The sequence below is a fragment of the Alosa sapidissima genome, chromosome 6, assembly GCF_018492685.1.
Source record: "Alosa sapidissima isolate fAloSap1 chromosome 6, fAloSap1.pri, whole genome shotgun sequence".
NCBI classification, from domain to species: Eukaryota; Metazoa; Chordata; class Actinopteri; order Clupeiformes; family Clupeidae; genus Alosa; species Alosa sapidissima.
Window position 1 is genome coordinate 5109158 of NC_055962.1, and position 12330 is coordinate 5121487.

The following is a 12330-nucleotide window of genomic DNA, read 5'->3' on the forward strand; positions in this document are numbered from 1 at the left end:
GTTGAAGTATTTAGTAGTTGCACGTGTTAGAATGTTTAATGTTTGTTTTTAAGTCAGGCTTAGTTGAGTAATATATCGAGTTGATTTCATTTGAAAGAGTATGTTTAGCGATGGCTTGAACTTGTATGTTTTGTCTGGGGTGGGTTTGGCATGGCTTGTATGTTGTGGAGGCTTTTTCTCTGGTGTGGTACCAGTAGCCCTGTGGCAGTTTCAGCCTCTCGGCAGGCTGGCCTGTTACTACAATGAGACCAATGCAGGCTGACACCAGTCAGGTACGGTTAACCGCCAGCCAAGCTTGAAGCAGGCCCTATCCCCCCGAGACTGCTCCTCTCTTTGATTTTGTCTTTCGCTCTGTCTCTTTGATTTTCAATTGCCCTCCTCTCTCAGTAAAACTGCTTTGTGTTTGGCACTGTATACACTGAGGACCTGCCACTAACATGTCTTTCTTTCTCTTCCTCCCTCTCTCTGTCTGTCTCACTCTCACTCCTCCTGCCCCCCATCCCCCTCTCTTCTCTCATCATTTCTCTCTTCTATCAATCTATCTGTTTTTCTCTCTCTCTTTCTGTCTGTCTCTATTTTTGCTGTCCTCCTCAGATTCGCCTCCAGCGCAGGAGGTTCCAGAAGGCTCCATAGCAGCTGGTTCGGGTTCTGATGATGGAACTCTGCAGAACATTCCGTCTGATGATTCCGAGCCTCACAGGACGGTAAGAAGACAGAACTCCTCTGTGCTTTGAGATGCATTAAAATTCGCAAACATAGGCAAACATTTGCAACAAATTGCATTTGTTTTCTGTTTGCCTTGAGTTTCCACAAACATTTGCGAACACTCGCAAACAGTTTGAGGAGCTAGTTCTCCGCGAACATGTTGGGAGTTGGACAGAGAGTTATCGTCATGGAGATGGGATATTTACACAAAAATCGTTCAAATGTATCTGTTGAGACAAACGCGTTCGCCACGAACGTTGGCCTCTGTTCAAGGAATTTGAACGCACCTCTGGGCTCCATGCCGCTCAAACTCCACTCTACTATCCACACCCCACTATTAGTATTCAGGGTCCCTGCAGCCTGATCATCAGTGTGTCTTTGATCAAGCCAATTGAGTCTAACAAAGCAAGGATACAAAAAAGGCTGAGGTGACAGGCTGTCCAGGCTCATGTCCAAACACAAAGATGTTTTGCTTTTGTGTTATAATAACTTAAAGCCTGAGTAAACAACAATGATGAACACTTTGACATAAACTAATATTCCCTCAACAGAGAGGGGGGGGGGGCTTTCAATTATTTTAAATCAAATAAATGACGTAATTTAAGTGAGGGGGAAATTAGAATTCCAGAATACTACTCCATACTTTTTGTTCCATTGAGCTCATCTAAACCCGAGCTGTGTGGAGCACAAGCTTCCTGTTGCTGGGGAGTGATCTGTGGATTGGCAGCTCTCTTAAGTAGAGCGGAGGAGTGTGAGGCAGCCAGAGAGGTGTTTGCGTGTGCAGGTGTGAAGGTGTGTTTAGGTGAGCTGGATTACTGGGCGTCATTGCGAGGTCACGTTGTAAGGGCATGGGGCCTAAATGCAGCAAGGCAAGGCTGGACGGGGTCCAGACCGTGCCTCCCAAAAACCACACACACACACACACACACACACACACCACACACGTGTATACTTACACACATACACTGGGCTTATGGCACTGACAGTGGAAATCTTCTGGCTCCCAGCTCGTGTGCTTCTAGCCAGAGCCGTTTCAGATGTGGTTGTCATCGTGACTACCCGCAAGACACTTCATGAATCTCCACTGAGTCGACGAAAAGACTCGGCCAGATGACTCAGAGGTGGAGGAGGGAGGGTGTCAGTTGAGGGGGATTGGAAAAGAAAAATCTCCTTGAATCTCCCTGTGGAAAGCAGAAACACAGCACCAAAACCATCATTTCCCTCTATAATTTCTATATAATTCAAAGCCTCGACTTTTCTTTCGCTGAGAATGCCTTCCATTCCGACCTCCACACCCCCACCCCCCTCACCACCCTCGGCCCTGCTGCCTAGCCTTCTGCTTCAGCCACCCAGACGCATCCTGGGCCACAGCAGCCTACCTGTCAGCAGATGGACCCTCTTAAGCAGCCGGCTTATCCGGGCTTACGCCCTGTAAGGGAGCTGCTGCTGGTGAGGAGAGGTGGGAAAAAAACGGCAGAAGGGATTTCGGCGGCCGGGTGGATGTGGCGCGTTGTGGCTGTTTTGGTGGCATGTAGGGTTCCAATTCCCAGTGAGTTTTTTGTTTTTGGGGGGGGGGGAGAGGTGCCACTCTCTTGTCATGTGGTGGTGGCGTTGGCTGCAGTGGGGAGAGGAGTTGAGGGAGGACTTGGCCGAGGCGTTCAGCCCGGCCTCGGTCAGACAGGCGCTGAAGGACAAGCTCGCCGCGCTGCTGGATAAGATAGCGTCCTGTTTGGTCTGCGAGCAGGCCCCCGACGGGATCGTTCTTCTGGTACGAGTGTGTATGTGTGCATATTGTGTGTGTGTGTGTGTGTGTGTGTGTGTGTGTGTGTGTGACTGACTGACTGAGTGTGTATGTAGAGGGATTCACAGTGTTTGTGTTTATATGTGTCTGTAGGTTTGTGTGTTTACTACTTTTGTCTACTCTTACTGAAAAGCCTGAAGTCAGCAGTCAGACTGCTGTGTTTTGGTCTCTGCTGCCTCATTCGCGCCGCTGTTCTTTTTACACTTTCCAGTTTTTACCGTGATCTCGCTGTACAACAATTTTCCACTTCCACAATCATTTCCTATCACATGCACACACAATCACAAACACATACACTCACAAACACACACACACAGAGGCCACACACACACTGATGACACTACTTTGTTTTTGTAGAACAGTTGGATGACTGCATGGTGGACACAGCGCCCTGCGCGCCCGATGCATTATAAAGGATTAGCATTATCCAGCAGTGGTTTATAGCCACCTCCCATTTACTGCTGCACACTCCGGAGCTACAGCACCCCTGTGCAGCACAATGCTTCCGACCTCCAGAATTCATCAGTTTGTCAGCACTATATTACGGCTTGACAGAACACATTATGATGATAAATGGCTCAAGGCCTCCCCAGGGATCCTGCGTCTTACATCTCCCACAGCAAGCCTGGCCATGTGTGGAGGAGAGATAAAAAAACCCCAACAACCTCCCTCTATGTCTATGGCATCAATCTGCATAGCCTTTGTTCAGAGTTTTGGAAAGCTTTATTGTCGATATAAAATGTCAAATATCAGGTTTGATGTTATTCCAATGGGAGTGTGTGTATTCAGAGAAAAGGAGTGTACAGTATGTTTGTGGGTATAGGTGAAATAGCCCAGGGCGAGTTTTGCTCACTTGAAATTCTGAAAGCATGTGATGACTGGGCTCTGAAGCATTGGAGCGTGACATTGGCTATTAGTTTCTCAGTAGCAGTTTGTTCCTCTGCATCAGCTTTTGTGTGTGTGTGTGTGTGTGTCTGAGAGAGAGATAGAGAGAGGGAGAGATAGAGAGGGAGGTAGATCTATATGGGTACACCTGGCTGTGCATGTCTGTAAGTATTTTGTGTGTGAGAGTGCAATCGCTCAAACTTGACTATGAAGGGATTGAGGCCAGCCAATATGACACCCTGCCCTGCTAACCTTTGGATGGAGCTATTTACTAACAGTGTTCTAATCTCACTGATCCCTGTTCACCATGGACTTGATACTCCACATTGCCAGTGACCAATGCGGCTGTCTCTGCTGTCCCAGGGCTAGTGCACACTGTGCTTTAGACTTTAGAGCCACTTAACAGGATGATATGAGCTATATATAATGGGTTTATAAAAGGTGGATTTAAACCATCCCTGCAAAAAGCTAACAGATTTGTTCTTGTACCCCCCCCTCTCTCTTTCTGTCTGTCTTCTCTGTCTCTCCCTCTCTCCTCCGCAGAGTGCAGACAATGTGTGCCCGTTGTACCAGACCTTCCCAGAGGGCTCGGTGCTGGAGGCTGAGGGCCATAGGAACCCCTACTGCAGTGACCCCGCCCCGCCAAGGCCATGCCCCCGCCACATGTCAATCACCGACAGGCTCCGCAAGGTCATTCAGGAACTGGTGGACACAGAGAAGTCCTACGTGAAGGTACGAGAGCTGTTTTGTTACAGCGTGCCTTCTGTACATGGTGGTATGGTTATTTCCGGCTGGTGATATAGTGTAGTGGCTAAAGAGCTGGGCTAGCATACAGTAGCCTGAAAAAGTCGCTTTGAATAAAAGTGTCTGTTAAATGTAAATTTCTCATTTTGCATTCACTTGCCCATAGAGAAGTTAAAATGTGATACGAGATCATTTACATTTTTTAACTGTAAGTCCTGTGCTCGGTTGTGCAGTTAAAATAAGTTCTGTGTGATGCCCGACCACAAGTACAACAGAGAGAATTCCGACCGATACATAATGTTTGTCTTCATTTTATTGTGTTGTGTTTTGTTTTGGATCAAAGCACCTGCTAAATACTGTAGCTAATTATGAGTTTAGAGGCATAGCAGGTTCATTATCATTTTGTTTGTGTTTGTTCCAATTGGAATTACATCATAAGCAGAACACAGGAAGGTCAGGTGCTGCTCATTAGAATTACAGGATGTGAAATATGCCGGAGGATTCCTCAGTTGAAATTAGTCACATTTTTAGGTGACGAACAAAATGGTGCTTAGATCCACATACATGCACACAAGCATACATGCCATGCTAGGAGCTGTACTCGTGCGGAATGTTCTATGCATGTAGTATGGGTGTTGCTGGTTTGTGAGTGTCAGCCCTGTGTTATGCAAAGTGATTGAGATGGGACCCGGTCATCTAAGCTCTTCTTAATCCCTTTTGTTTTTTCAGGACCTGGGCTGCCTGTTTGAGATCTACCTGAAGCCATTGCAGAGCGAGACGTTCCTCACTCACGATGAGGTGAGTGACCATGACCTCCTCCTGTCCACCGCTGTAGCACTCCTCATTATTCTCAATGGAAACCACTCTCTGGAGCATAAAACAGATGTCACATCTTGTGCATGTCTGGTCTGACTGCCGCTCCATGTCTGTATGTGACTGACCCTGTGCCTATTCCCCCCTCCTGCCACTAGATGGAGTCTCTGTTTGGCAGCCTGCCTGAGATGCTGGACTTCCAGAGGGTTTTCCTACACACGCTGGAGGAACGCATCGCTTGCTCGCCAGACTTCAGCATCCTGGAGACTCCTGAGCAGTTTAAGGTGAGCCAGCCCCCACTGTACAGCCAACCTGGTGTGACCAATTCAAATGAACCGCAAGCATCATTTTCATTGTATACATTCCTGTGTATAAAATTACAAGCAAGTTCCTGTTGTTGGTAGTTTATAGCCCAGGCAGTATCCACTCTGAAGTAATAATTTTGCATGCATGCTAATAGTTTTAATAGTGCTGTGTGTGTCTGTTTTGTGTACACAAACATATAGATAACAGTCTAAGCTACACCACTCATACATGTCATGTAGTAACCACATTTTTGTTTGTTTTGTTTCTCTTGTTTGTTGAGTATAGAAGCTCCTCTTCTCTCTTGGTGGATCTTTCCTCAACTATGCCGATCACTTCAAGCTGTACAGCGGTTTCTGTGCCAATCACATCAAGGTCCAGAAGGTCCTGGAACGAGGTAGGCATCACTCACCACATTAACAGAGGTGCACTGTATCTTTCACACAGGTGGATTCACTGCTTGCAAATGTTTCAGCAAATTATCTCTCTAATCAGAGAGGGTCTAATTAGAGTGAACAGGCAGAGGAAGATCTACTCTGTTCAAGGTTGTTCATTTCCCCAACACACGATTAAGAGGAGAGTGGTGTTAGCAAAGATAGCGAAAGTGTTTATTTATTTATTTATTATTTTGTGCTTCCTGTGCGTGTTTGATTTTGGCCCAGCTTGTTCTGGCTGTAAGTGTCTGATGTATAAAGTATAGCCTAAGAGGAGTTGAGGGAATACTTCACCCTCCTGGTGCTGCTGCACCGCGCCTTACATAAGCAGGCTCTTGAGTTTCCACCAAACCGCGCGCAGCAGTCAGACCCTGTGATCTAAGGAGAACAGCTCCGTTTTAGTTCGCAAAGAAAACAAAGGAGGATCCTGCCAAAAGCACTCTCTTCCCCTTTTATCTTCATAAGGTAGCTTATTATTCATCACCTCGTATCCCCACTCTGTCTCTCCCTTTCATTTCCTCTCTTTCTCCCTTTTTCTCTCTCTCTCTCTCTTCCTCTCTCTCTTTACCCCTTTCAGCAAAGACAGATCAGGCGTTCAAGGAGTTCCTGGAGGCGCGGAACCCCACTAAGCAGCACTCCTCCACCCTGGAGTCCTACCTCATCAAGCCTGTGCAGCGAGTGCTCAAGTACCCGCTGCTGCTCCGCGAGCTCGTCTCCCTCACCGATGTGGAGAGTGAGGAGCACAGCCACCTCATAGGTAACACCAGGACACACACACGCACACACACACACACACACACACACACACACACCATCAAAAGCATACATTTACATTTACATATATTCATTTGGCCTATTAATTTTTTTATCCAAAGCAACTTATAGAAATAGAATATAAGATACAGTGCAGAGGAGACCTTAGCTAGGAATTACACACACACACACGCGCCTTCCATACATAGAGAAAACACACATACAGTAGGTGCTTTGATTGCTCATGCCTGCACATGCAACATACTGTACACACGCATATTTAATCATTTGGTCATAAAGCCATGAAACCACTCTCACTTATCTCATGAGGGCTGTATACAGTATTGCCACACATAATCCCGGGATATGATCAAATCAACCCATATATACACATGAATAAGGAATTACCCACATGCATATGACAGCAACATATGTACACATTATTCCACAGAGCTGTATACAAAAAGTAATAAAAGTATTACAAATGGAGTAATTCATGCTGGAATAATTTTCCTACTTAATATAGTCTACTTTAATGGTACCCCACTCACTGACTGCTGGTGGTCATGCTAGACTGGTGTCTCTTTATTGAGTCTCTCTGGTTGTGTGTGTGTGTGTGTGTGTGTACAGAGGCCCTGAGGGCCATGGAGAAGGTGGCAAGCCACATCAACGAGATGCAGAAGATTTACGAGGACTACGGCACCGTGTTCGACCAGCTGGTCGCCGAGCAGAGCAGCCGAGAGAAGGAGGTATGACAGCCCCCACAACACTTCAGATGATTGGTAGTTATTATAAGCACATGCTCAAGGCGTCATACAGGGATATATTTAAAAAAGGTATACATCTAGGAAAATGTATGTGATCGTATAGAGCTTGACTCATGAATATATAACTATAACCATCAACCTATAGCTGCCGCAGCAATCATCCCTTATGTTGTATGACTAGATATTGCCAGACGTGATTTATGATTCATGGTGGATTCGATGGTGGATTTCGAAGTGTTTCTTAAATCCTAAATTTCCCCAAAGTTGAAGTTGATATGCTATGCCAGTAGAAAAGCCAAGTGGGTCATTTCCATGTTGATTAGTCACTTTGGATAATCCTACTGATGATAACAGTGATGAAAGTTAACAAAGGCGGCAGGGGGGCAATCAGAGTGTGTGTGTGTGGGGGGGGGGGGGGGTGGGGGGGGGGGGGGGGTAGTGGCTAAGCTAAGGAGCTAGTGCATACTAGTTCAGCATGCAATAGCCTGAAATGTTGTATGTTCAACTAGCTTTCACCGTTGTGCCCTTGAACAAGGCACTTGAGTGAATCTGGGGAGAATGGCCCTTGTAATATAACTAACTTGTAATATAATATGTAAGTGCCTTTGGCTAAAAGCGTGTGCTAAATTAATAGATGTAAAGTGTACCTGTGTTGCTGTGCCCCAGGTGACTGAGATCTCTATGGGGGAGTTCCTGCTTCACTCCTCAGTGCTGTGGCTCAACCCTCTCCCCTCTCTGGGCCGCATGAGGAAGGATCCAGAACTCACCCTCTTCCGTGAGTGTTACATTGCATGATCGGAACTTAGTTTGGATGGAAGATCTGACCCCAACCCAAAGATGACATGCATTATGTAGAAAACAACATGTGCCTTAAATGACATCACTTTCTTTTCCCGTCTCCCCCAGTCTTCAAGAGGGCAGCCATTTTGGTGTACCGTGAGAGCACCAAGCTGAAGAAGAGAATGGTGAGTCTCAAGACTTCAGCATGTTTGTTTTTTTCCATTGCTTTCGCAATGTCTGTGTGTAACAATGGATAATATGTGTGTTGTGTGTCTCTGATATCGGCTAAAATGTTTGTCTCTGAAAATGGCTAATGTGCGTGTGTCTTCTTCTTCTGCAGACTGCGTCCCGTTCAGCCTACTCACAGGGAGACCTGGATCCCTTCAAGTTCCGCTGGCTCATTCCTGTGTCCGCACTTCAAGTCCGCTTGGGAAACACAGCAGGTTGGTGCAGCTCACTCACTGACCCTCACCACCCACCACCACGACCACCCAACCCCCCACCAACACCACCACCCAACCCCCCTTAGTTTTTCTTGGTTTTTCGTAATTTTATGTTGAACATTCTCTTTGTTGGTCAACCTTCATCATGTGCCATAACGTACAACAGCGGGGGGACGTACAACTGCTGCAGAATACAGAAATGTAGTGCGGCTGTATGCGTGGGCTATGAGGCCCATCTTTCTTACAGACCGTATCAGTCACTGATCTCAGAACAGGTTCTGTAAGGCTTGCTCTCCTCCAGAAGAACCTCCTGTGGATGGAGAGTGCCGAGCGCTGCTGCACATATCATAACACAAAGAAGACTGTGTGTTTGGAAACCCTGATGCTTGTGCCAGAGGATTGTATCACAGTACTTTGCTGTATTCATTATGTATGTCTTGGTCAACCTCTGGGGCCTTAAGAAGTGTATTCATATTCTCTCACTCAATATTAATAATAATAATAAATTTAATGTATAAAGCAGAATCAGAATTTATACCAATCCCTCTAGGCGTAACATTAGTACCGGTACACACAAATTGAGTAAGCCGTATTTCCAACGTGGTCGTCCCTCCCACAGCTGCGCCACATTGAATCTTTTATAACTCGCAGACAAAATGGTGTTTTCTGTGAGGCGTGCTGACAACCCGTGACTCTCCCTGACAGGCTCAGACAACCCGTGCATCTGGGAGCTGGTCCACACCAAGTCCGAGGTGGAGGGGAGGCCAGAGACCGTCTTCCAGCTGTGCAGCAGGTACGAGGGTCAGCAGGGCGCCCTGGCTAGTGTCCGCACAGAAAATAACACAACAGGAGAAAATAATGTGGACACATTTGTAGAGGTTTAAATTCTGTATGTCTGCCCTTCGTAAAAATGATATTCTTTAAAGTCAAAATATTCAGCGGGTGTTACACAGATTCTACACAAGTTCCTTGTGTTATAATTTCTGACAATTCCTTTCTCCTCGTCCCCCCCTAGTGGTTTGGAGAGCAAAGCCAACGTGGTGAAGACCATCCGCTCCCTGCTGAGGGAGAACGCCAAGCAGACAGTCTCCATTGAGAGGAGCTGCAGAGACCACCTGGCCACCTTCAGGAGACCCCTGCCAATTCAGACCACCGCGGCTCAGGCTGGACCTTGGGTGCTGCGGCACCCGTCTCACCCCAACGGCCTTCGGCCCGTTCCGCTGGACATGGACGGCGACTGTCACTCGGAGCCGTCGCTGCCCAGCCGCCCGCGCGACTACCCCAGCCACCGGACCCTGCAGCTGGACAAGCGGGCGCGGCTTCACTCGCTCACCAGCGCCATCGAGGCCCAGCTCCAGAGGCTGAGCTTCGCCAGCGGCGAGGAGGCGGCGGCGGTGGCCTACGGCGTCAGGGAGGGGGGCGTCCGGCTGAACAGGGCCGGGGCCACTGACCACCAGGGCAGCCAGAGTGTCACGGGGGGACTGGTTGACTCGCAGAGCTCCATGGATCTCAACTCTCTGCTGGCCAGAGACTTCAGCGTGCAGAGCCTGGCCTCCGTAGTCAACGAGGACTGCTTCTACGACGCGGTCATGGGGATCCAGAAGGCTGTTATCCCCACCCTGTAGGAAGGACTAAGCATGTAGGAATCGGGAACGGAACCTTGCCCAACAAAGAACTCTGGACTAGTGTGCTTGTATGTGCTGTTTCCATGGCGACAATGCTTTGAATAGGCTGAATGGAATGGCAGAAGTTGGACTGCTCACGAGCTTTGGCACCTGTGTGGCACCTGTGTGTTTTACAGCCTTCATTTGTAGCTGCGCGTAAAGAGTACCTTGAAAGTAGAGATGCACCGATATGGAATTTTAGGGCTGATAACGATAACCGATATTTATTGGTTTGTTGTGGCCGATACCGATACGATAACCGATAATATTACTCTTGAAAAAATTTTTTAAAAGTGATTTGGGGAAAGAATTTAATAAGCATAATTTTATTGCAGTAATTGTACCTACCACCAAATAATGGACAGAACTCATAATAGTCCTCAATAGTACGGCAGTCAACAACATAACAGTAGCCTAGCCCTACAGTATGTGTGGCTCCTTTAAGTGAACCTGACGTCAGTGAATTGCGAGTGAGTGGCTAGAGAGTTTGAATCGTTTTCATTTAGGACTAAACGCTCATAAATGGCTCAGCTGGGAATAAGCTACAGTATAGCGACCAAATCAGAGTTTGTGAGGGAAACTTAGGTTTAGTTTTAATTGCGGGTAACTGAATAAAGCTGCAACTCCTCAGACTGTATCTTATGTCCGTCTACTCTGTTGCGCACAACCTGCTGCAGCAGAAATGAAAGGCGTTAGCCCCGAAGGTTTTAATAACTTATGATGATGACCTGTCTGGAACTGAAGCAGGAATGGTTAGCATATTTCTAGGTAATAATACAAAACCCAAGCTAAAGTAATGCAAATATAGTACTAAAACACAACTTAGAACTAGGCCTACTTATGTACTCGTCCCACTAATGAGTTTGTTTTCCCCGACCAGTGCAAACACACCAGCACAAGACGGCTCTAGATGGGGCTGAGCTCTGCTCTGGTAAGGTTAAATGGCGGATCATTCACGATAGGATTTTGAGATGCACAAATTCCCAAATGAACGCATATCCACAGATTTTGTTAGAGTGGTGAAATACATTCACACCGCTGACATTATATTGAGGACAAAGTATAGCCAACCAAGCTCAAGTAGCTCAGTGTAGCCAGACGGACCTTACGTGGGCCTAAATTAGGACTTTAAAAAATATCGGCACAAATTATCGGCCAGAATTCTGTTATCGGACCGATAATAATATTTTCATTTTTTCACTTATCGGCTAATAATATATCGGCTGCCGATATATCGTGCATCCCTACTTGAAAGCCATCATGCTGTAGCGGAAGAAAGCTAGAGAGATCAGTTGATACATGATCTGCTCCTCCTATAGAAGCTTGAGTATTAAGACTTTACCAGCACTGTGCAGCATACACAGAAGAACCCGTGGAGCTGTAACACCTTCAGTGGCTTTACTGCATATCTTGCCTTGTGGCCTTGTTTTCTAAGCACTAAGACCATTTGCCTATGTCAACTGACATTCCCTTTTTGCTTGTATATTTTAGCTTTTGACAAAGGCAGTTTTAGTTAAAAACTGGAATTGCTTGATTGAAGAAAAAAAAATGGGTGAATGGGTATTCAGAGATTCACAAAGATGCACAAATGACTATTTTGTCTAAATTATATTTGTATATTTCCTACTCTTTTTGGTAATATGTTTGTAATTACATTTATAAGAACTTCTAAATCTAAGTGGCATGCTTTTGTTTAAGTTAAAACAATGTCTTAGATGTCATGAGTTTTGAGATATTTTTGCGGTATTATTTTTCAAGTATTGAAAAATGTTTTCAGTTTTACTCAAACTTGGCTGTAATTTATTTGTAATATATTCTTGATTCTTTGTGTAAGCATTTATTCACATTGTACAGATAAAAGTGTAATATTTAATAAATGCTGTCTTCTACAATCACTGTTTCATCACTGTTTCCCAAACAAAAGAATACTACATATGTAATTTATTATGTATGCCCTCATAAGAAAGTATGTCAGAGAGATATTTTGGAGTGTGTCTAGAGGCCCACTGCTCTGTGCTACATCCAAGATGCTGGGGGTACTGATTTTATAAATCAAGTCACCATAGTCACTGTCAGCCAGCAGATTTCTGACTTCTTGAATGTAAAATTTTAGCGTTATGAAAATGTTTGCAGAAGAGTGTGTTTGTGTGTGTGTGTGTGTGTGCCAGTGCCTTTGAAAATGTCTGACTGACAGGTCCCTTGGGCCCATCAAATCTTCCCCATCCAAGCTGTAGCTGA

The 12330-nt window shown here is 46.0% G+C and overlaps 1 protein-coding gene and 1 long non-coding RNA gene across 2 annotated transcripts in view; one reads left to right on the forward strand and one right to left on the reverse strand.

Annotated features, from left to right (window-relative positions):
* The window catches only part of LOC121711850 (T-lymphoma invasion and metastasis-inducing protein 2), a 45833-nt gene extending 35486 nt beyond the window's left edge, over positions 1-10347 (forward strand). Inside the window, exons 14-25 of the mRNA XM_042095692.1 lie at positions 595-704; positions 3935-4123; positions 4865-4933; positions 5107-5232; positions 5540-5648; positions 6263-6442; positions 7069-7187; positions 7872-7980; positions 8112-8170; positions 8326-8428; positions 9134-9221; positions 9444-10347. Coding sequence (XP_041951626.1) covers positions 595-704; positions 3935-4123; positions 4865-4933; positions 5107-5232; positions 5540-5648; positions 6263-6442; positions 7069-7187; positions 7872-7980; positions 8112-8170; positions 8326-8428; positions 9134-9221; positions 9444-10053 — 1871 coding nt within the window. The 3' untranslated portion in view covers positions 10054-10347. The remainder of the gene's footprint in view (positions 1-594; positions 705-3934; positions 4124-4864; positions 4934-5106; positions 5233-5539; positions 5649-6262; positions 6443-7068; positions 7188-7871; positions 7981-8111; positions 8171-8325; positions 8429-9133; positions 9222-9443) is intronic.
* Positions 1-12330, reverse strand: part of LOC121711852 — a 31626-nt gene that overhangs the window by 3118 nt on the left and 16178 nt on the right. The window contains exon 2 of the long non-coding RNA XR_006032466.1: positions 1662-1886. This is a non-coding gene — a long non-coding RNA (uncharacterized LOC121711852). The remainder of the gene's footprint in view (positions 1-1661; positions 1887-12330) is intronic.